This window comes from Bacillus rossius, chromosome 18 (assembly GCF_032445375.1).
Source record: "Bacillus rossius redtenbacheri isolate Brsri chromosome 18, Brsri_v3, whole genome shotgun sequence".
Taxonomy (NCBI): domain Eukaryota; kingdom Metazoa; phylum Arthropoda; class Insecta; order Phasmatodea; family Bacillidae; genus Bacillus; species Bacillus rossius.
In genome coordinates, this window is record NC_086345.1 from 18,430,995 (window position 1) to 18,456,059 (window position 25,065).

The 25,065-nt window shown below is 35.9% G+C and overlaps 2 protein-coding genes across 2 annotated transcripts; one reads left to right on the forward strand and one right to left on the reverse strand.

The window, feature by feature from the left end:
- Nucleotides 1–1,024: 1,024 nt before the first annotated feature.
- Nucleotides 1,025–12,098, forward strand: LOC134541163 (protein cornichon). Its single transcript, XM_063384392.1, has 5 exons — nt 1,025–2,054; nt 2,134–2,202; nt 3,088–3,200; nt 5,317–5,460; nt 7,867–12,098. Exons 1-5 carry the CDS (start codon nt 1,974–1,976, stop codon nt 7,892–7,894), a joined length of 435 nt encoding a protein of 144 aa, XP_063240462.1. The 5' UTR covers nt 1,025–1,973; the 3' UTR covers nt 7,895–12,098.
- A 2,232-nt stretch (nt 12,099–14,330) lies between these two features.
- Nucleotides 14,331–25,065, reverse strand: LOC134541164 (glia maturation factor beta). Its single transcript, XM_063384393.1, has 5 exons — nt 24,712–25,065; nt 24,536–24,632; nt 22,424–22,473; nt 21,258–21,390; nt 14,331–19,664 (listed from the first exon to the last, which is right to left on the reverse strand). Exons 1-5 carry the CDS (start codon nt 24,715–24,717, stop codon nt 19,525–19,527), a joined length of 426 nt encoding a protein of 141 aa, XP_063240463.1. The 5' UTR covers nt 24,718–25,065; the 3' UTR covers nt 14,331–19,524.

The following is a 25,065-nucleotide window of genomic DNA, read 5'->3' on the forward strand; positions in this document are numbered from 1 at the left end:
TTGCAGGGGTTTTCTGGCCATGCTTAACTCCAAATACTGTTTTCTTCTCGTAAAACGTTTTATCAAAAAATGTACTTAAATTGTTCGTGTAATGTGACATGCTGCCAATGGCCGCACTTCATAATTTCCCGCGCATCATTTCCAAAGACTGAAAGTTTTATTATAATGTGTTACGTTGTGCTTAACATTCAGCTGACGCCGACCGCCAATGCTCCTCTATGTCGTATAGACCGCTATGCCTCATCAACGTCTCGCAAAAGCGTGTGCACCGAACGCGCCCCTGCGCGCAGCAAAGTGTAGTGCGTGCGATGAGGCGAACGCCATGCAACGAGTGCTGCGCCGGCGGAAGGATCCGGCCGGGTGTGGCATATCCCTCCGCCGCACTACAACAAATTATTTTAATTATATTTTTCCACAGGTTTTTATTAAACATTATTTTTCATTAATTAATAATTCAGTCCTGTCAAAATTACGTCTCACTGTGCTTTTGTTCCGAACCTGGCCGGTTCAGTTTCCCGCTAAATTTACACGTTTCCGCGGGAGGGCTGGCGGGGGAGGGGGGTCGCGCGCGGTGACACAGGCAGTGTCCTTCGAGAGCTCAACCAGGCCGGCAGCCTGCGCGCAACGCGGAATCATCAACCTTTGCTTTTACCGACATGTAGTTTTCAATAGTGTAATATCTTTTCAACCTTTTACGTACAGTTCCGCGGTCAGCCTCAATTTACCATGAGGTATTTAACTTAATTAAATCAGTGCTCCAAGATGAGTGTTCTACGTCATACGTAAGTACTGTGGGGAGTTTACGTGAATTTACATCGGCGCTTCATGCCCCAACTTAGCCTACAGACTACTTAGTTTTGGCCCGCACGGGGCAGCCAGCAGGCGACACGTGCCGTCGAACATAATAACGATTCAGTCCCTGGGACACATCTAGACATCACGTATGGTCGCCGGAGACACGGGCCTACGTGCCGCTAGCCCAGTTTATTAAGTATTATGTATTAGTGAAGTGTATTGTTCGTCAAGATATCGTGTGCCATGTCAGAGTGTATTTTTGTAACTATCGCATCACGTGTACAAGTCCGCCCCTCACGCACATTAAAATCGTGAGCCGCCACTGAGGAAGTGAGCTGCGCGTGTGACTAGTCGCGTCGGGCAAACCGTTACGGCCAGAAAGGGCAGCACCATGTATTGGGCTGTGCTGTATTAAATTCACCAACTATCTTTCAGAAACTTTGTGTTATTCTTCAGGTGTCCCGAGTGGCCATAACAGCTCGGGGGGCCCTACTGCGTTAACCCCTACCTCTAGCCACAAGGCCGAACCTTCCCTGAGATCACGAACCCGAGCAAAAATCACGTCTAAATAGTCAGAGGTAGCGGGGGCCGCGTCACAGCATTCTTTCATTTTCTTTTAGAAGTGTTTAAATTTGCTAAATCTCTCTTGCTTCCTACTTTTATCAGCTATTTACATCCATCTTTTCTTCTCTCTAGGACCGCACTTTTGATTAATATTGAATTATCATTTAGTATTAGTTTATTCTTCAACATACTGATCCTATCTTGTGGCGTCTTGTAGTGTGATGTTACATCTTGTCTTGTTTCATCCAATGTTGACAAATTACAAGTTGTAGCGTCAAATCTCCCGTCACGGTTATTGGAAGCATGATCATAATGGCGTGAAAATTGATAGGAATAAGGAAAAAAAATTAACTGGAATTATTTGATACTATTACTTTTTTCTGTGGAAGTTTCATAAAATTATAACTCCTTCCTAGTTTTTTTATTGTTTCGAAATGCATGCGTTAGTGAGGTTGTTTAAACTGGATGTTTGTGTTATCTTTAAAAAAAAAAAAAAAAAAGTAAATACTTTGATTGTAATGAGAGGGAGTGTTTAGATGAGTGTTAATTTTTTGTCTTTATGTATTGTATATTCTAATATCAAATATTTCTGATAGAAATAATTTGGAAATAAAATGGCTTTCAATTACCCGGCATTTTCTTACATTGTGGCCTTAATTATAGATGCATTCTTAATATTTTTTGCTATTTTTCATGTAAGTACTGTTCTAATATATTTGGAATAGTTGTACATTAGATTGTTTATTTATTTAATCTTTTGGTCGTTTGTTTTAGGTTATAGCATTCGACGAGCTAAAAACGGACTACAAGAACCCTATTGATCAGTGCAACAGTTTAAATCCGGTAAGACCTAAGGCCCGTCTACAATTGCAATTTTCTAACCTGTGTCCGACGGACACTGATCACTGATTGGCCCACGAGACCCCCTGTCGTCATGTGTGTTGTCGGTGATTGTCCGAATCTCCCTGGTTCGAATACATTGGTCAACTTGAACTTTCTGTCCCAATCTGTGTCCTTTGGTAGCATAGAAGAATGAACACTCGTGATATTAGTTGTTTCCGGTTTCATTTTAAAAAGGTAAACAGAAAATAATGAAAATTTATTAGCATTTACTTTTGGTTTACATAATAAAAATAAATCTTACTGAATAACCACAAATTCCACATGTTAACTAAAGATTCGAAACTATTTGCGTACACAGTTACACAACTTGAAAGTAGTAAATAAAAATAATCTAAACGCTTTTATTTTGGCACACTGTATTTATTGCGCTCTAGTGACTACTTTAGAAATCAGTAGATTCGGACATCGGACAACGCAATTGTAGACAGGGCTGTTTTCCATGCGACAAAGTGACCTCATTTACATTGGGATAAGGATACAGACCGCCTACAGGTTTGGACTAACATAAACAGGCCCTTAACAGCTCTCTTACGCCTTAACGTTTATCTAAGAGAAGATCTGCATCCGGACGAAACCATTTGAAAATATCAAATAGTACTTCCTGACATTTCTTCTGTAGAATTCTGTTTCAATTTTTTTTAGGTAGTATACAAGTTATATTCCTTCTTAACGGTTGGGTGTACAACGTTAGTTAGGCACATTTATAATTCTGTAAATTCTTGTGGATGGTTGATTAGGTTGTGTTAGCTTGATTTAAAATAATGTTTGAACATTTGTATGGGTTTTTGTTATATCAGCTATGTAAACATTTTTTTTTTTTTTCAGCTGGTCCTTCCAGAGTATCTCCTGCACCTGGTGTTCAACATTTTGTTCGTGACTGCGGGAGAGTGGTTCTCCCTCTGTCTGAACATCCCACTGCTGGCGTACCACATCAACAGGTACTCGTGCGTCCGTAGCTTCATAGGCAAAATACAGTATTCAGTCCATAATACATATGATTAGAGACCCGAAAAATTCGCGGGTTCATTTCGTGTTATGCTAAAATTCAAATAGTTATACCTTACTGCTGCTTCTGCTATTGGTCCACTGTTGAGGGCCAATTAGAGACCCTCACTCGTAGAAGTGTCGAATCACAGGCCACCCAGTCGAGACGTCTTACAATTCAGCAGCCAATGAACAGTTGGCATTTGCCCGAGTGTGTAAAGGATATTGGAGTCTATCCTGGAGGTCAATTGAACCCGCGACTTTTCCGGGTCTCTGGTTATAAAATGTTCGCTTCGCAGCCGTCTCACTGCCGTGATGCCAGCACGGTTCCTGCGCGCACGGGAAGATCTCGAAAACTTGGGGAGTTTAAAAAGTCTGTAAATATGTAATGTAGTGTAGAGGTATTTGCGAGAAAAAAAAATGTTAAAAATCCGAAAATACTTTTATTACATGCTCTTTCACTTCCTCTTTTCATTAAACCCGGCGGAGATGAGAAATTCCGCTATTCTACATATTTACCAAAAAAGTCTTCAAAACCTGAAAAACGCAGGAAAACTTGCCAATGGCCGAGTTCCAAAACTTTGTACCGCACAGTATCTTAAATGTCTTTAAACCGAATGTATTTTAATCATAAATTAATTTGCTCCGATTTTCGCTAACGTTAATTGAATTTAAGGGCAGGATCAAATATTTATAGGTATATTTCAAAGTTTGATTTTAAATAAATGTAATTTTTTTTCTTTATCAAACTGACAGTGTTGGTTACGTTTTTGTGTATCAAAATGATGACAGTACAAATTGTGCAGGAAAACTACTTGTCAAATTTTCAAAATATGTTTGTGGAAATGTGTTTCAATAAGAATTTTAATTTTTAGTTTATCTGTTATTTAGCCAGGTGTACCGATGAGACAGGAAAAAAAAATTATGTGGCACACGGAAAACTCAGGGAAATGAGTGAATTAAGAGAGTGGGAAACCAGGTGTAGTTGTTCTCTTCACATGTTGAGTGTTGCAAACTCTTTCTCAACCGGGTCCACTTGCTCCAGACGCTTACAACTCCTAAGGAGTGTTTTTGGACAGCACGGCTTACTGCAGAGCGCACGGACGCTATGCAAAAGTGGCGTAAGCCGTATATTCATGAACTAAAATTTTTGCCTGACTAATTGTGTCAAGAATTTAATTTTCTGTTCTTCATACGCTTGGTAATGTGCACAATATACGTTCTCTGATCACATTATTAAAATATTTCCAAACGGTTTTAAAATTGAAAAAAAAAAAAAAGTCAAACACGACAGTTGAGGCCAATCTTTAAGATCCCGGCCTATCCGGGCACACAAACACTGTGGACGGCTGGAGAAAAAAAATACTCGCTATTTTGAAACTGCGCGAGATTTCAGAGTAGCATGTGTTTACGAAAAGCATCCAAGTATTTGCTGAGGGCTTAAGACGTGTGTGTTCAGAATAATTTTCAGGCATGAAACACCCGGTACAGATTTTTGAAAGCTCTCAAGGGACTTGCATTAACCCTTTTTTCTACATTTCTCCGCCATGTAATGTTACGGTTACCGCTTGGATATCATAGTTATCCTGTGCATGACGAGAAGACTGCGCATCGGTACACAGCCTTACTCTTAGAGACGATACGGTACTAGATGCAGCACTAAACATCACTCTTATCAGCCCACCTTAAGAACTTCCACATAAAGACACCCTGTCATATGAGACTAGTACGGGTTGTATTCAAAAACTTCAGGAAGTTTGATAAAATTTCTTAATCTTATTTTATGTCACAGGGTCATTTTTTTTATGTACAGTAAGCAAAATCAAAAATGAGTTTAAAATTGATCTACTATTAATGGGAATATTTGAAAAAAATTTTGTTAGCGAAACTATTTTCAGAGACAATTTTCGTCGAGGAAAGGTTAGGGGTATTTTATTACAGATTTGTGCGGGCACTGTCTTCAGTTTTACGTAACGTTCTCGTCTCGTATGCCGGAGAGCGTTGTTCGAGTGCCTGTGTTTGGAGAAAGGGGAGGGGGTGGGGACGAGAGAGTTTCGGGTGCCCCCCCAGGTACCGCACGAGGCCCGTGATGACGGGGCCCGGCCTCTACGACCCCACGAGCATCATGAACTCAGACGTGCTCACCAAGTGCCAGCGTGAGGGCTGGATCAAGCTGGCGTTCTACCTGCTGTCCTTCTTCTACTACCTCTACGGGTGAGTGGTTCTTCGCCCAGCACGAAATGATAAATATCAGTTTCCATGGTTTCCCTAAATTACCGTATATACCCAAATCTAAGACGACATTTTTTTACCATAATTTATAATTCAAAACAAAGGGGTCGCCTTAGATTCAGATACACTGATTTTTAGGCAAAGATACCTATTTTGGGGTAAATTTTTTCAGGTTGTGCAGTAGTTACTGGCTGCACATGTTATGACCAATGTTTTTGGAATGTTCTACAGCACAAGATGGCGCCCATCTTATCGACTAGTTTTTTCTTCAGCATTATGAAACTCTAAAAAATAAAAAAAAATTTTTTTTCCTGAAAACATGATGCTGTAGTTTGGGGGTTGTCTTAGATTTGAGGTCGTCTTAGATTCGCGTATATACGGTATATCCATGCAAATGCTGGGCTGTTGGCCCAACCGCATGCCTATAGAATCTTTCAACAAAGGTACCATATTCAACCTTAAAAAAATTAATCAACCCTGAATGTAATTATACCCTAATTACATGAAAAATTATTAACTCATCTTTTTCCTTGCAATGCTTCATAGGAAGTCACTACACATAATCATAAACCAAATAACCTAAAAAAAAAAATATATAGTTTTTTGCCCAAATATTTGAGAATTAAAGATCCTTAACAAATATTTAAAGTAATTAATAATGCTTCTATTCAGTGTACAAAAAAAAAATTGAAATTCTGTAATTTTAAACTATTTTTTCGATTAAACTGAATACCTAAGTGAAATAGTTGGCTTTTGGTTATAATTTTTGGTCTTTCAATGAAAAACATAAGTTTTTTTTTGTGAACGTGGTATGTAATTATTTATTATTTGTTGAAATATTAGAGTATTTAAGGGTCTGTTTCTACTTTATACATAATTTTAGAATTTTTTTTGTCCATAATAAAATAATATAAGGCCACTGCATTGAGAAGGCATTGTTTTTTTGCTCTTATTGTCTTGTCGACGGTGACGAACAACGATGTAGGGTAAATCTGAAGAAGGAATCTGCCACAGGGTATCCACATTCTGGAACATCAGGGAAAAGTCATGGTAAATCCTGAGTAATAGTAATTTTAGGGTAAAATGTCATGTTCCAGCCTGCCATAGTCAATACACACTATAAAGTTACATATCCATGATTTTGATTTGATGTAAAGAAAGCGGAGCAATAACTAGGTCAGCTGTGGTGATGGTTGAGAGGATGGATTTTCTTTATTCCTTCCAGAAGATTGCAAAATATGTAGATCAGTTTTAAAATTTGTCAGGGAAATTTTGAAATTTTGATCAGGGAAATTTTATTACTACTAATTTGTGTGGACATCCTGTGCCATTTCCTATTAAAAATGACCCAGCATTTGCCTGGAGTTTCAGGAAACTGAAAAAAAAAAAAAAAAAAAAATTAATTGAGTATCCCAGACTGGGTCTCAAACATGGGTTCCTTTTGAATTTATAGTTAAGAGGCCACTCCAGTGTTTCAGGGGCACTACGCAACCCGCGTTAACCTCATAAGATTCAATGCTATTTTCATTTTGCTTATAACTAATTAACTAATATAGATTTCGAAATGATGCTTGCTTGATATGTAAGACAACGATGCTCTTATCAAAGCCCCTTTCTTCAAAAACGTGCATAAATTATGGTTTCAAACCTAGACAATACACTTATGCATATTAGTAAAGATTAGTATAAAACCATAATTTATGCACGTTTTTGAAGAAAGGGTCTTTGATAAGAGCATCGTTGTCTTACATATCAAGCAAGCATCATTTCGAAATCTATATTAGTTAATAAGTTATAAGCAAAATGAAAATAGCATTGAATCTTATGAGGTTAACGCGGGTTGCGTAGTGCCCCTGAAACACTGGAGTGGCCTCTTAAGTCTTAATTTCCCGTTGCGCTATCTCACTTAGTGTATTGTTGTTTGGTAAAAAGATTTAGTGTGGTGGTACTTGTTTGAAATGTGAATAAGAACAGATGCATATACACTCCCGATTATCCGCGAAATTAAGTGGCAGGGCCACCGCGGATAATCCGCAAAGAGCCGAAAATGGGAAACAAAAAAGGAAACATTAATTTAAACTTAAAAATCTAAAAATGTATGTACAGTAAACATTACAATGAACAGTAAAAAATTTTTAATGATGCTAAAAGTTTTGTATTTTACTGAATAATTACGCATGCCAGCCTACTGTGTGAGTTCCGAGAAGGCCTGTGGCGTTTTACTGTATACTGCACACAATACACTCGTCAGTAGAGTTCAAATTTGCTCACGTGTAATAAAATACAGATTTACATATTTGCTGTATTTTTTCGTAGCATGCGCGGATAATAGGGAGTGTACTGTATAAAGAAGACAAAATGATGGTCATGTGGTTTGTCTGCTTGCAGGATGATATACGCATTGATTTCTACTTAAGCGCAGAATCCTTGCTGTGGGGATGTGCCACGCGTCTCAAACTTCGTCCTTCCTTCGCGTCAATGACGTCGTGCGTCGGGACTCAAGTTGGAAATTTTTTTCTTCAGCTGGTGGTTTTGTGGACGGACACAGCTTCTAGTCTTACCACGAGCGTGTACCTCTGGGAGCTTTCGGAAACCTCAGGCAATCTCGTTTCTCTTTCCCCTGCCGCGCGATTGGGTTTGGTCGATCATAGTGACTCAGTGACCAGACTCGTTCAGAACAAGCACTCTTAACGTATTATTTTGAAACAGCCGCAGTTCAAAAACGTCATACATTTTTATTTTGCATTGGTTAAAATACAAACACAAGGTTTCAGCAAATGAAATTATGATATTTTGTATACCAAACAGTAACTGTTTATTTTTTAAATATTTGGTTTGGTTTTCTCTTGCTCTTTTGTGGTTGACGACAGCTTCACTCAGCTCACCCTGTGATCACACAAGATTAAACCAGAGGCGATCGAGTAAAGCATTGAGTTAATCAGATCTCCAGATTTTGAATGTGGGTAAACAAACTACTTGGGGTTATGATGGTCTTTTTTAAAAAAAAAAAAGTTTTTTAGTTTGATTATTTCAGTAGATCTGCTTCCAATTATGTTTTTAACTTGCACTTGAACACGTTTTAAAATGTGTTATTTGGACCAAAAATTGACTTAGACATAAAAGTGTAATTAATAATGTTCTGCAATCCAAATACTAGTGAAAAAAAAAATAGTTTATTGATAAATAAGTGCTTAGCATACATGATTGTCAAATTAATATACCTCGACAAGGAAATTAAAAAAAAAATTTATACCTAGTCAATTGGCAACATCCAAGTGGAAAAATATTATGACGGATGTGCGTATCACGTGAATCGCTCAGTTTGTTGACGGAAAAACAGATGGTGGATGAACATATGCGATGGATCATTGTGTGTCTAGCTTTACTTTACTAAATCCTATTTGCTTTAATGTAAACACTTACTCTGATCGAGTTAGCCTGGTTAGGTTTTCGAAAGCACCTTCTTTGTAAACTTATTTATTGCATGGTGCTGAATGTCATGTGCTGTAGTTTTGGGTTCCTTGTTTAAAGAATTCAACTTTTGAAAGTAGGGATAAAATGAGTGAAAAAATTTTGTTGAACAGCTGAAACTATTGGGTTATTTCCCTTTTTATGCGTACAAAATATTTGAAAGTTTTCACATTATACCTGGACCTACAGTTGAACTTCATCCAATTCAGTGTAACTAACTACAATTATTGTACATTGTGATAAGCACTTACACAAACACTGTATTAGTATTAAGATGCATTCGTAGAGCTAGTTTTAACTCTTAATACCGTGTTTTACTAAATTTGTGTTTTGGTTTTTCGGCCAGTCAGAAGCTTTGAATGTTGTACCACATTGTCATTCGAAGAACTGTAATCGGTTACTGAGAAAATGTGGGTTGGCTAATTTGTGACGAATAGCTTCCCCAACCCCCAAGGTGTCATGCTATAAAAACATCAGAGTGCAATTTTCGAAGGAAAAAAAAGGGTGGCCGGAATTAAATTCAGAAATTATTGAACTACTGAGTATCTAATTCTGCAGTTATTAATATTTTCCTTTACATTACACACTACCAAATACAGCTGCATTAATTTCTTGCCGGCTAAATCAACTAAAAATAAACAAAGGAATGGGGTTGAATTTATGTCACTTGCAACCAGACCTCTCTGAATGTTATATGTTGTGGAAGTGCTTATCACCATAACTATCCATGTTTAAACATTTGTTGGTTGTACTGTAGTCGTTATAACAATTTGCATTCGGTTAAAAAAGTTTTAATGGAGTGTGTTACATTAGTCATAAATCTTTATGATTAATTTTTCTACTGCATCTGCTATAACAACGTTACTCCCAGCACAGTTGTACTTGGTCATTTAAACTTTCTATTTGTAAACTTTTAACACCAATGAGTTGTAAAATCATCTTGAATATCTACTAAAAGAGATTTTGGCTAGGTAGGAAAATGATTGAAATTTCCATGAAAGGGCTGAAATGAGCAAGAATGATATTTTAAAGAAAACCTGGCAACATTTGTCATTGCTACAATCGTATTTTAACTATCTACATCTACAATATAACAGTGATTGTAAACAAAACCATACGTAACGTGTGAAGTTAATCTTTTAACACGTTAAACTTCACAGATGGGGTAAGTGTTGGAATAATTCATTTTTTAAAACTTTTTTCCCCATTTATTAAATTTTGGCACACTTTATGAGAGAAAATGCACCATTCGTGAAACGTTATATGCAGGAAAAAATACATTGTCCTTATGGGGAACATGTCGGGACTTAAAAAATGTTATGTTATAAGCAGGAACATTATAACATAATACAATTATACTGTTTTATATTAGTGATGGTATCATCCAAATTTTTCTCAAATCTGAATCTAGGCTCCAAGGGTCAAAAATATAGTTGTATATAAGAAATGAAAATTATTAATTTTGGTGTAACAGAAAACCCTTTACATGTTTGTTTGGCAAACTTAAGTTTCCAGAATCAATAACATTGCAATTTTGTTCATATTATTTTCATGTGAAAAGTGGGGAATGGTAATATGATAGGTACGTAGGAAAAAAAATTAAGCTAGTAAATTTCATGGGTTATCATTGTTGAAAATTTTAGTTTACCTTGTTTCCTCTAGCATTTTTTGTAGAATCTTTTTACTCAAATATTGAATCCTTTTGAGTATTGTATTAAGGATTGATGGTATTTTGAGTTTTTGATTGGCCCGTCCCTACTTTATAATAACGTTTCTTTGGTGTTTCATTTAAACCTAGACGGATGTTTGATAATCCAACAGCTGCGGTCCCGAAAGTGCTGGGTTAGAGAGCTATGCTAGCTTCGAATTCTTTTCCTGTGTTAGCTTGATAAGTTGTTCAATCACACAAATGTGACAAGGTAGTACAGTCTCCAAATCAGCGGTTCTCAAAAGGTGTTCCACGAAACGAATTTCATATAGAGCAGGCACAATTATTGTCAAATAACTTTCTTTGGAGTTGGGGTTCCGCCAAAAGAAAATTCGATTATTGAATTCCCTGGCTGAGAAAAAAATTGGGATCTGCTGCTCTAGACAATTCCAAATGTATTGCATAATTGTAGGGTTTCAAACCATTCCATGTGCATACCAATTATCTTTGTACTTTTAGTGTGTCTTGGTCATTTGTGTGTTCATGAAATTTAAGATTGTTATGAACCACACATTTTACATAATATTAACACTTTCAAGACCAGCAAATTTTTGTGCACTCTTTAGTGTAAAAAAAAATTCATATTTTAAAAAAATTTATTGGAAGATAAAATTTAATTCATGCATAGAATTATGATACATGGTTAGAATGCTTGAAAGGTCTTCTTTTCAGTTATTCATTATAAAATATAAATAAATCCCTGAAGTGTCTGCATTGTATGTGATGCGAATAAACACTTTAAACAAACTACTCATTAGTCACATGCAATATTTGTCCAGAAAGTGTTAATGCAATGAGAGAAAGTCAAAATATAAAATGTTATCCTTCTTAATTTTACATACAAACAAAAAAAAATCATGTTCCATTTAAAAACTAAGGGGAAAGAAAGAAATCCACATTCAAACAAAAGAATTGGTATTTCTAAACTAGCGTAAGCAATATTGCGTATGAATGGTTGAAATATGAATTAAATGTATCATTGTGTGCATGAATACTTACTGTTTTAAGTATAAATTTTTTTTTTTAGTATTTGTAATTCTAGTTCATGTAGTAAGTAGACTATGAAATGTGTAGTGTGTTGGGAAATACTTTTTGTTTTTTCGACATGTAATAAATTATTTTCTTTTGCACATAGTATAATCAAATCAATGACTAGTGTAGGTATGTTAACTGCAAAGGATATTCATACATTGTGGTGTGGTGAAAAACTGGTTAGTGTGATTATGAGTAAAGGACTCGACTGATAATACTGTTCTTCGTGAAAATAATCAAAGTGTCAGTTATGTAAGTATTTGTGGCTTTTGGGTGAGCATAGGAAACTCAATCCTACAAACATTAAAGGTTGTGGAAAAAGGAACTTTTTTTATGCTATGACACACATGGTAACTTTTTGTCAACATCTTGGATTTTAAACAACTTAATAAAAATTTAATATCAGAAATTTGAATAAAATTTTTTTAAATAAACAACGCAATAAAGTCATTGATTTTTGAGTTCCTAGTTTAAACAAAAAAAAATTGAATGGACAAAAATGCATAAATAAGATATTTTCCTAAAAATTTATATAAAGAACTTATGTCAGTAACCTTGAAGTACCTGGTGTTAACCTTGCGAGGGCACAAAGTAATAATTTAATAAAATATATAATAAAAATTGTAATTATTTACGACACAGCGCAGCAGAGTAAAACTGCTTTACGAGACAGTGCACTGGCAATAAAACTGCTTTAGTACACAGTGCACCGGTAGTAAAACTGCTTTACGAGACAGTGCACTGGCAATAAAACTGCTTTAGTACACAGTGCACCGGTAGTAAAACTGCTTTACGAGACAGTGCACTGGCAATAAAACTGCTTTAGTACACAGTGCACCGGCAGTAAAACTGCTCTATGACAGCGCGGCAGAGTGAAACTGCTTTAAGACACAGTGTACCAGCAGTAAAATCGTTTCATGGACAGTCCGTGTGCGCCACTTTTTAAGGTTAAAATTTGGTTTCAAATGTAAGGATCATACACAAGTAAATGCAGAACACAAGAAAACTTGAGAATAGACTTAATTTTGTCCATAGATGTACTAGAAACATGTCAGGATGGCCAACCAAGTGGGAAAATCTAGAAATCTCAAATTAGCCTGGATTTTTTTCTTATGCCAGGAAAACCCTGAAGAACAAATGAATTTTTGAAAGTCATTCGGAATTACGTATTTGTTTGTCTAGCAAATTGAAAAATTGCTTGAACTGTGTCACTTATGCCATTTTTTCAGCGCTGTTTACAGCTCAGTTAAAAACTACACACTGTGCTTACAAACTGCAGCACTTATCATTTTTGAGTGCTGTTTACTGGTGCGCAGCGGACGTGAGGAATGCGACACTATGGGTTTGCCAGCTATCAGCCGGAGGTATTGGAAGTCCATGAACACACCCCTCATTTTCTTATCGTTCTTCTCTCGTGTTTCTTTTTTTACGTGATAACGTCTTATAAATTTATGAATGCCGGCTGCATGCACGAAAAAAAACATGACTCATTGTCACGTTCCGCCTGAGCCGAGCGTGCAAGAACCGGCCAACCAACGTGTGAGAGATTCTTCTGCAAGATCAAACAGGTTAGGGCAGGCTTTTGAAAAGCAGCAATTTCAAAAATTTATCTGTGTGTCCAATTTCGTCATTTCAAATTAATTTATTGGCATTGATTTGATTTCAATTTATTTCTATAACTAATTGTTCGTGGTTATATTTAAACAAATTATTTAAATTAAATTTGCAAAAACTGTAGATAATATTTAAAAATTAAAAAGAATGCAATTTTTTATCAATGTTTTCTCATGACATTATCACGTAAAATTATCGTCCGTAAACAGACTTTACAGACAAACAAAACCCCCCCCCCCCCGCCTTTTTTTTTTAATACTTTTACAAAGACAGTAATAACAGAAGCCACGATTGAAAACTATTACCGTGATTTGTCACGTGAATGACTAGAGGCTCTATCGCAGAATAAAACCTTAATACAATATTTAACAGGGAATAAATTAGACTAAGGATGGTGCCATCATTTTTTTTTTCCATTGTGCTTTAATTAGTTTAATGGCTACCCTAAAAAAAAAATTTAATTAAAATTTTACCACAATGTTTAGTTTTGATGTACATTTGTTAAACAGACAGTATTAAAAGGATTTTAGTGAATATTAAAAAAAAATACATAAATAATAGTCTGAACAAGTAGGGAGGTACATTTACAACTCAAAATTCATAATGTGTAGATTATTTAGTTGAGCCCATATGGTTTGCTGTACTATTTATACCAATGCTTATTTTTTATAAAATTTTGCCGTTGATTGTTACTGTCATAATGTAATCAACATACAATAGCTACAAAGTTGTGTTCATGAAATACACAGTTATCACACAAGTAAGATAGTATTACAAGAATACTTTATATTTTACATGATATTAAAAGGTTGGTATTATAATTAAAGGGTCAATTTGGTTTCAGCTCTGATGTAACCAACATTGTTAGCTACGTTGCATATGTTTTCATTAACGAAGTAACACTTTATGTAATTTCTTAGAAAAACCTTAAATATCCAGGGCGGAAAAAACCTGAAGTTGTGTTTTGCCGATAGTGGCCACCGTATACGCACAATTGGAAAGGTCTTAAAAAAAAAACTCAACAACATAAACAATTATTTTGTATTGCATGTGGTCTAAAGTGCCGAAACAGAACACAATATCACTACATTTCCTTCAGATAAATATCAGCCTGCAAGCAAAAAAGTGTATGCACTAAGAAGCATTATCCTGGTCCACTTAACATTATTTCATAATTAATTGTACTAGTAACCTTCAAAATGCTCTGTACATATAATCACATAGGTGTACACTTGAGAGGAATGAAATAGTGAAAACTACACAAGAAAAAAAAATCAATTATAAAAAGTGTGAAAAACAGGTTTTAAATGCATAACAGAGAGCACACACTAACACAAAAATACATTTGCCACTGGCTAAAACAGTACTAGGAACACAGAGCTATTTGTACACAATGCATGGTTCTAAGGTCTGTGCAAATATTCAAAGCTCGAATAACGAGAAAATATTCTGTTATACATATACTATGGTTGGAGGCAAGAGATTATGGGTTTTATGTTTGGTTCAATTTCATTTTTAAAACAGAGGATTTCGGTGGTATCGTTTTTATTTACATAAGGCTGTTTTGTAATACTTACTCCACTAGAATAGCGGTAAAATTTACATGCTGCATTTTTATGATAAAATTTGTAATCAACTGATCTAAAACAGCTACATTCAGAACAATATAAATAAATTAGAGAGGATTTGTGGTTTAAAAGTGATTTTTTAAAGAAATGCACACAAACAAATTAAATTAATTATTCTGATCCATGCATTTTGGTATAATTTTTTGTCCAGAAATAACGACATTCTTTGAATTTCAAACAATAAAATATTAATTATTGATATAACTTTAATAAGATTTGGTGACATGCTACTTAATTCCATGATATAAATTACATTTCAGTGTCAAGACAAGTAATTTAAAAAAGTTACTTAAAAGCAGGCATAAATAAGTTTTAGTAGCTTTCTTGTATACAAAGCCATCCTGCTTTAAAACTAAATAAACCAAAGATGAAGATACAAGATGTGTAACTTTCTGTTTTACGCACACCACAAAGAGAAAAATATCAGGTTTTAGATTTTTATAAATAATATTGATTGGCGTGGTAGTAGAAAATATACTATGCTCGAGATATTGAAATGCTTTGTTATTGAGATTTGTTTCATGTGTAAAAAATCTATGATCTACCATGGGATGTTTTCATAAATGGTGTCAATCAACTCGTGGAAATAGTTACATTTGGCACCAAACTTCTTGTCAATAATCTGAACATTGAAATTTTGTGAAAAACCTTAAAAACATACTAAATGTCTTTTTTTTTTTTTTTTGTGAATTTTCCCGCCATCTTTTTTGGGGTCTTCACTGACAGCTTTAATTTTCAACTAAAGTGACGGAAGAGTCGACTGCAACACAATCCTTTTCCATTCCTCAACACCTACAGAACGCCCATTCAATGTCACTATCTCAGTCCATTTCTAGCACATGTGCTTTTTATTTTTAAAAACTGCTGAAATGTAGGTTCAAAATGGGACCAAGGTAGATTGATTTCTCGTCCTTAGAAATGGCTACTATATAGTAGATACAAACAAAATCATAAGTGCAAGAAAGCCTGTGGGAAAAAAAAAAAAAAAGATATATACAAGATTTGATTAATTTAAACACATTCACAATTTGTAGATGGTGGCAAAAAATATTGCAAACATTGCAAAGAAAAACACCCCACAGTTACTTTTTCAAATATTCATTAACTATTAAAATGAAATATTAATTGGTACAACATAAAAGCAAGTACAGGTTATTGTAGAGATGGCATTCAATCTTCATAAAAAAAAAATTTTACTGTCATTTAAAGTTTTCTCTCTCACTCTTACTATTTGACTCCTACATTAAAATTCAACTCAAAAAATCAATATTTGCACAGGCCCGTATCATTAAAACCAAAACAACGGTATTAAAGGTTCTTACTTCAGAATATTTTTAGCAAATAGTCTGCTTATTTTACTCTTTGAGGTCACTACAGCCAGTTGCCACATACATGAGATAAGGCTTAAGCTTGAACAGCCACAATGAAGGGTGAAAACTAATGAAGTTGAGCATATTCACGACATTTGCGACACCAGAGAGAAACGGAAATGAAGTGTCAACAGAATACATTCAGGCACTTTTATAAAGCTCTGAAAATTGCGCACACAATTAACACTCAACTGTAAATACTCGTAAATTAATAACACATGGCACTAAAGTTTATGGATTTGTGTAACTAGCTAGATATTGTGCACAAAAAACAAAACAAATTTAAGAGTTACATAAACACTGGAATGTCATGCTACAGGTGAAAAATTTGTATTTAATGCCCACAAAAAAATTACATAACATATTCATAAATATTTTTCCCAGACATAAATAATTTTTCCACTCATTAAAGCTTTTGATCAGCTAACTTTACAAAAAAAAAAGTCTGAATTATAGCTGGAAAATCTGATTAGTTTTACTGAAAAATATTTTTCTGTCCATGTACGTTAAAGTAAATGGCACGTCAATCACATATGTGGAAAACACACACACCGATGCATACAAATGCCTTGTCTTGAAAGTACTGTAATTAAAAACTGCAAATGCCAAATATTCAAATATCTGTTTCAAGTTTAGTTTTTGGCTTTGGGGAAAAAAACCATTCCCACTGATTAATAATTTCTAAAAAAACAGTGCAACATTCTATTAAAAAATGTATAAACTTTGTAAATAATACACTAGGTTAAACATAGTCTGTATTGCTTAATTCTTGCATCTTGTGCCGTAAACATAAGCATGAACTACTGCAGTGAATGATTTTAAGTGAAAGAGAAGAAGCCACACTGATGTAAAAAAATTCAACCTTCTTTTTATAGTGTGGATTAGTGTAATTTAAAACTCAAATGATCAGCTCAATTGACAATAACACTTTAACAATGATATAGCATTCAAAACTTTAAGATTTGAGGATCTTTGGTACACACATTTCTGCACAGCCATGCCATAGAGTTAGTTTTCAGTACAGTAATACCCTGAAGTTATGCGATAGGTAGGATGAGCAATAACAGTGTAAACTGAATTCGCGTTAAGTCAGGGTACAATTTTGCATATAAATACATACAAACAATGTAGAAAACAATAATTGAGAAAGCAAATGTGTAAGAAAATCTTAGATGATACAACAAGTTGTATTATTATGAATTGCAAAAACATAAACTGACATCATTTTGTAGAAGGCTTCATAAAATCTAACACAATTCCTCCGCATCAAACGTACATGTCGTAAGTAGAACAATAGTGTGGACGGAGTAGAGAATCAAAAGTTGCGAGACATTAAAAAAAGACAAAAGAATCAAGATTTTAAAATTGCAAAACTTTAGATTCACTTAAGACAGGGTAGCGTAAGTCAAGGTATTACTGTTTTGACATACATTAACTCTCCAAGTTTGAATTTTTGTTCAATAATCCTTCACCAACCGCAGGATTTGATTATCAACGGATTATATTTTGCAGACCATTTCCTCGACCACTATTCAAAAATTTCATTATGAAAAGTTTTTTAAGTGTAATCCTGTCTAATCTGTCATGCCTGTGCTAAAAGTTCAGAAAGCAATAAACAACAGCAGTTTAAAGTGGCATACAATTTATAGGCAGAGCGTGAGGTTTTCCAATTAAGCTCCTTCTATCACTATTAATTCACATTCTTTCAACTGCAACAGACATTTTTTTTAAATTTATAATGCAACCGCCACTTTAATTTAATTACGTTTGGTAAACATAATCACATTATTTTCGAATGAATACGGTACTTGAAAATAAACATCCGGCTACTATAAAATGTTTGTGTGTGTGTATAAATGCAGTAATATTGAAACCAAAAAAAGGTTTCTAATTTCCTGGCAGAGTCACAGCAATGAAGTCATGTGCACACAAGTTCAACAAATCAAAACTAGGGGGAAAAGAGAAACTAGACTCCACTGACCTATCTCACAGTCTACACAGTCCTGGATGAGACGGATTGACTAACTGCCCTTAATGTCGTCATCAACTATATTAGCACTGGTAAGCCAAAATGCTAATGTACGTAACATATCCCCATGTTTCCCATAAGCACTTGTACCCTACTGCGGTCTCATAAACGTAACGATTTTGTAAAAACGTTTCCTCCCCGCGGTTGGTGATGGATGACTACAGTGCCAAACAAAAGTTTTAGACCCCAAACTCATTTCATATAAAAAAATCTAGTTTTAAATTGTTTCAGTTATCATTTCACGAATATTTTGTGAACGGTGCAAACCGTAAGACATATACTGAATCAAAAAACATTGCGAAACATTTATTTTTCAAGATACAATTTATTTTAAGATGCTTATTATAAATAACTTACATCATGAATTATGAAATATTTTGAAACTATTAAACCGATTGGGTAATATCAAGGTGATATCAAATTTTTAACAGTATTGTGATGTGTAAATTCGTTTTGAAAAATATAGGGAAAAATAATGTCCATTTGTATATTTAAATATAAATATTGTTGAGTGAGCTAGCGAGACGTAAAGTCACCATTCAATAGCTTGTACAAGTTATCACGTTATCATGTTATGAAATGATTACTAAACATATTCAAAAACTAGGTAATTTTATATGAAATAAGAGTGCTGTCCTAAACTTTTATTAGGCACTGTATTTTAAATCAAGCTTCTGTAACTGTGAAATGTTTCTGACACACCTAAAACTTTTATTCTTACAATAAAAAAATTAAAAACTTAAGTTAATTGACAGGATTTCTACAGTTTCTCACTGCAGATCAAAAAAATTAATATTCGTAGCAAAAGGAAATGTGACAAATACTAACTGTCTGCTCTAGTTTTTAAATACATTCCGTCAAACATCACAGTCGAGCGTAAATTCTAGAAGATATCATACAAAACTGTACTAACCAAACACTTTCAAACAAACAACACACTGTAGTAACAAACACAGTAGCCACAACATTGAAATACATTTCGATAAAAAATATACACATATAGAAAACATGGATTCGCCTTTTTTTTTTGGCACAAAAAAAAATATTTTCCCACCTCGTCGTGAAGCTACGCTGGTCCCCGGGTCTCTGAAGCGGGGTTTCGTCTCAGGGGCGGCGGACCGGGACCAGTGGCCTTATCGTCCTGTTCTGTTTCCTCGGGGGGGAGGGGGGGGGGGGTTTGCCCTCGGCGGCAGGCTACTTGCTGAGCTTCTCGCACAGCCACTCCTCCGTCAGTTCTTCCAGCTCCCGCACCTCGTACACTCGGGTGAGGTCCGCTTCCTTCTGCAACGCCAGCTTGGTACCGGCGTACATGATCTGCAGCTCCATCTGGCTGTCTGCGCACACACACACACACACATGTGTATTAACTAGCCGAGTTCACACAAATGCAGGGACGTCGGAACAGGGGGGAGGGGGGGCCAGCAGGGGCGAGTCGCCCCCGTGCTGTTATGTATGCGGGGGGCGAGAGTAGCATTTCGCCCCCCCCTCCTTTTCCCAGAATAAATGTTTGGTCCTAGTAGTATTTTTTATCAACCAGTAGTTACAAACGTTGCATTGGTGATCACATTGATTAGAAAATCAAATAATTTATGATTGTCAATATATTGTAAAATGATTGCAAATTCCTAGATGGTATTTTATTTAATACATACTACGTCATCAAATTCTTGGAATGGTATATTTAATATTTTGGTTCGGAAACTCATTAAATAGCACAATCTTGCATCTAAAATAACAAATTTTTCCGGGGGAGGGCCCCCGGACCCCCCACTCTAGGACTGAGGTAAGTGTGATACATCTTTCCGCCCCCCCACTCATGAAAACGTTCCGAAGTCCCTGCACATATGAATAAAAATGTAAATGCTCGTTCGTTCGAAGGCCTTTTTATAGTACGCCTATAATACGTTAAAACTTCAGGTAGCTCATGTGTATCGTAATTGCTCATTTTTTTATCATTTTCATATTTGTATTTATATGTCAATTCAGTTTTTATTTAAATGTATTTGTGACAATTTTTGGTATGTGTACCTAGTTAGTAAAGATGTATGTGGTTAAGTGTAAGACAAGGTGGTACGCCTTAACTTCTCCACTTAAAATAAGGTACCTAATAAATAAATAAAACTCCAAAAGTTCTTCTCCGGCTACTTTTAAATGTCAACACAACGTTGCATTCAAATTCGCACGCGTTTTCGTATACTTTCCCCGTCCCCCCGCTCATGTTAACAGAATCTTTGCAGCATGTTAGTTTCTGCACTTAAAGGTATAACAATTTCCTTTGAATAATGAGACGATTAACTGCCAAAATGTTTTAAAATAAACTGCATAGAATGTTCTCGTCTGTAACCAACTTTTTTGAGATCTCAAAAGGCCACCTTTCTTAATAGACCATTACTGTAACGGCCACTAATGTTTAGAATAGTACTACCGTACAACAAATGTTCATCCTTTGATAATTGGTAATGCACAACAAAAAATTTTAAAAAATTCCAACAGCACAAACATCTCATACCATGATTTGGACCCTCAAAAATGTTATATACCTACGAACAGAATTTTTGAAGTGCACGTAAGGAGAATAACGTTCAAATTGCCGCGGTTCAAGTACTCAACTTATCTCCTATTTACTACCTAATGCTTCAATTATCTTTAAATAAGAGGCCTCTGTATAAACGCAAGAAAGACACTATCTCAGCGCTGGCTCGAAGTTATTTAATGGAAAACTGCAATCGCAGCGGTCAGGATGGGATTCAAACCGGGCTCCCTCGAAATATGCCACCTTGTTCTCGGTAATCTCTAATCAACGGTCATGGGGAGCATTGGGGTCGAGGGATGACCAAGCCTGACACCCGCAGGTGTGATACATCACCACACCGCCCGAGCACAGAACATGGACGAGCGCAGGCGAGGTGCCGAACCAAGCGACTCACCCCGGGGCGTCACGTAGATGAAGCACATGGGGAAGGACACCCGGCCGTCCGGGTGGGCCATGCGGTAGCTATAGACGACGTAGCGGGGCTGGTGCCCGGGCAAGACCTCTCGCACGTCGTCGATGGTCACGTCCTGGGCCAATCACACACCGCGCGCTCACGCCTCGAATCACAGACTAATGCTACTGTACGGGTCGTTACCACAACGCCGAACGTACAATAACGCCGAAAGGGGGGGCCACAGGAGCAAAATGAAAAAAACAACTGAATGAATTTGTGTGCTAACCTTACCTAACGTAACCTTTGTGGCAGTCCTGGAAACGACATTTTTCGGCGTTATAGTATTTCGGCGTTGTGGTAATTCGGCGTTGTGGTACACAGCAGTTTTCTAGCTGTCGGCGTTGTGGTCAATTTTAACATTCAGCGTTACGGTATTCGGCGTTATTGTACGTTCGGCGTTGTGGTGCGTCCCCCTACTGTACCAACTAATTCACAATCTTCAAAACAAAATTTTTTAGATTAGATAAACAACCATACGGCTGTGCAGAGCTTCAGAAAAAAAAACATTTAAAAATACGCTGAGGGGGGGATCAGTAGACCCAGGGGCCCTGCCCCCCTGGAATCAAGAAGACCCTCACTGAGGGGGCCCACTTGCACTTGCAAAATAGCAACTGTGAAACGAAGCTGATAAAATTAAACGTCAAAACTAGGTTTAATGGAAAACTTTCTGTGTACTTAAACGTTTTCTGCTTATTGCATGCATACAGGCCAAAATATGGGCAGCGTATAACGTGCAAACTCCCCATCCATAGATTTGCGTCGCTTAAAACCCACGCCCAAAACTGTCGAATTTCCGCGCCCGCCCGTCCCCCACATCCCGTGCGAATTCTACAGATTTGCACCTCGGCATAAATCAGTGACATTATAATAGCAAAGTTTTTTTAGAACAACTTATGTTCGATTGGGCTGTGCCAAATCTGCTGAATACTGCTCCATCTACTGATAGGTTATGCTGGCCTGTTCGGAGCAACTCGTATCCATAGAACTACTGGGCCCAGCTAGTGCAGTTCATGCATGAACTTATTTCAAGCAATTAGGTCATGCACAAGGAAAATCTTGACCAAAATTAGTTGGCCACACACAATGATGCCCGAAATACATCTTACCTCAAGAAGATCATCAACGCATATTAACTGCTTCTCCCGATTCACTTTCACTGTAAATCACAAAAGAAACACACTCATGTTATTTTTTCTGAGTTTCTTGATAAAAAATAAAATTATTAATCTCTTCACACAACCATTTGCTGTAAATGATGAAAATCCTTCACCGTCTTTATTTTGGGTTGTTCTATTTGTAGTTTCGAAATTTCTCTTTTAATGTGATTGGTCAATTCGAGATGACAATGTAAAGTTACTGAATGTAGGCAATGATAAAAAAAGTTTTTTGATGGTGTTATTTGTACTTTAACATTGAATATTTTTTGTATGGATGAAGCTAGCCAATGGGAGTGCTTCAATCGGTTATGGATCTGCTGTGTGGCAGGTATTCCCTGGACGCACTGTGTGTGTCAAGGTTGCCAAAATCTATGGTGAACAATTAATTTATAGAAATTCGGGACCAAAAAATATACAGAATGGGTGTGATTTAACGATATTATACAAAAGAGTGAAAAAAAAATAATTAAAACCAGTCATGAGGACTGCCGACAGAAGTGAAAATGTTTTCGCAATTTTTTACGAAAAAATATCACACAACTGATTTGTTTTATCAATAAGTAAAATAACTCCTAAATTACTATAAAATATGCATTGCATAGTATTAAAAAAAATGATGTTTTTAATTTTTAGGTTATATTGCTACAAAGACTAAGTTTTCTTCGTTATTCAAACTATATATCTATATGAGAATATTAATATATTTCATACTCACTTTTTACTGTACAGTAATTGTATACTTAAGATTTAAAAGCGCAATAAGTTATACTAATAGTAACAGATATAGTGTTATCGTTAACACATCACGTGACCATGTCGATGACGACTTACATGAATTTACTCCCCCTATCCAAACCTTCCCATAGAAGTTTTCACTTCAAAAATTCTTTAATATCGTGTTCTATACTATAAGTAACTGTTGGGGCTGTAGAACATAATAAAATACACAAAATCTTTATTCATTAAAAAATAAGTGTGCACGTGGAGTCCACGCTTGACTGAAGTGAAACTTCTTCCTTATTAGTAGGGCCATGCATATTTCGCGAAAAGATTCCGAGACTAGTTATTAGTTAAAACTCTGTAGCACACCGTCTGTGTTTCGTGATTGGGTGAATTTCTTTCAGGTAGATGTCGATTGATACAACACCAATCACAGTAGTTCAGTGCGAAAGCAAACCAGTGCTGAGTGGCTCAGTCAAAAAGGGCAACGACTTCTCTCACCGACAGCCGCCAATGGCAAGGAAGAAACCGTTGCTGCGGGTATACCTTGTTGCAGTCTAATAGGCGTTCAGATTTATTCGCGAAAAATTCCTGCCCCTACTTATTTGGTATAACTAGATGAAGATAAATTATTTTCATTTTCAAACACACTATTCACATATAAATGAATGCTTCTTATAAGTTAATTGTACAAATAAATAGCCCTTTACCACCCGAATAAATAAAATGCAGATATACTTTAAATTAAATAATAGAATTATGGTAGCTTCAGTCATCGGCAGTTACGAAAACTAAGGCGTAGACAAACACAAACAGCTTTACGAGAATTACGTAGCATCACTGCTGCGTCATTTCTACCTCTCCCCTGCCGTATCATTCCAGCCGTTACAACTAGCATTTAGCATACTACGCTATGTACTTATCCCCCCCCCTTCTTGACATTCTCCCCATTCGACTACTAGTGCAGAGTGGGGTGGCCATTGACGCTCTCTCCTCCTCTACAGATTCCCCCACCATGTGCCTATTCCATTCATTTGATAGGAATTTTCGTAACGCCCGAAAATTGTAGCCCAAAGAAGTTTCACTTCAAAAAAACTTATTTTGTACGAAAAAGCTCCAACTGTTCCCCGCTTGAAAACCTCCATATTCCCGCGCTTGTACCGTACGAAAGTAGGGAGGGGATGGTAATGACATCAGTGCTGTCATGATTGTGACGTCATAAATATTATTTATAGCATCACGTGATTTTCTCATTCAAATTCGTTTAAAATCTAATCACTTTTACTCACATAATAAGCTAGATTATATCGGTGTTTTTTATTGTTGTAATTCTATACTTACTTATCAAAGCCGCATTTTTTTCATTTTTCCGAAAACGAAACTTTTTCAGAGCTTCTTTCACATCATCACCTATATCGCACACCTTGACATTATGAGGCTGAAAAAATAAAATACTGATTTTAATATCATTGTATAACTAAAAAAATTTAGCTCCAAAAATGTTAGGAAAATCTTACCATCATTTCAAATTTAATATAGTTAATTCTTACGTCACGCAAATATGCAATAAAACTGATTGATAAAACTAGATTTAACCTCTAATACTAACTCTGACAGCAGACGAAAATCTTAATACAAACGTAATCATAGATACAGTGGATAAAGCAAGAACACTTTGAGACCAACGATTTGAACAAAGAAACCGATATTGGAAAACACCCAAGATATTGCATGTGATCGATGACGGAATATTAGCTAGCGGAAATTAAGCCAAACAAACAGTACCAAAGTAAGCTACCAAATATATTGTCTTCTTAATATGACTGTCTATACTGTAATATGTATCTACTATAATACCGAGTTCTAACACT

Bases quoted from the DNA above. Each gene is read 5' to 3' on its own strand.
- LOC134541163 (XM_063384392.1), top strand. From the start codon at position 1,974: ATGGCTTTCAATTACCCGGCATTTTCTTACATTGTGGCCTTAATTATA. The intron at 2,203-3,087 runs GTAAGACCTAAG...TTTTTTTTTCAG, and splicing joins AGTGCAACAGTTTAAATCCG to CTGGTCCTTCCAGAGTATCT. The intron at 5,461-7,866 runs GTGAGTGGTTCT...GTCTGCTTGCAG, and splicing joins TTCTTCTACTACCTCTACGG to GATGATATACGCATTGATTT.
- LOC134541164 (XM_063384393.1), bottom strand. The intron at 22,474-24,535 runs GTAAGTATAGAA...TGTGATTTACAG, and splicing joins AAAAAATGCGGCTTTGATAA to TGAAAGTGAATCGGGAGAAG. The intron at 19,665-21,257 runs GTGAGTCGCTTG...GTGTGTGCGCAG, and splicing joins CATCTACGTGACGCCCCGGG to ACAGCCAGATGGAGCTGCAG.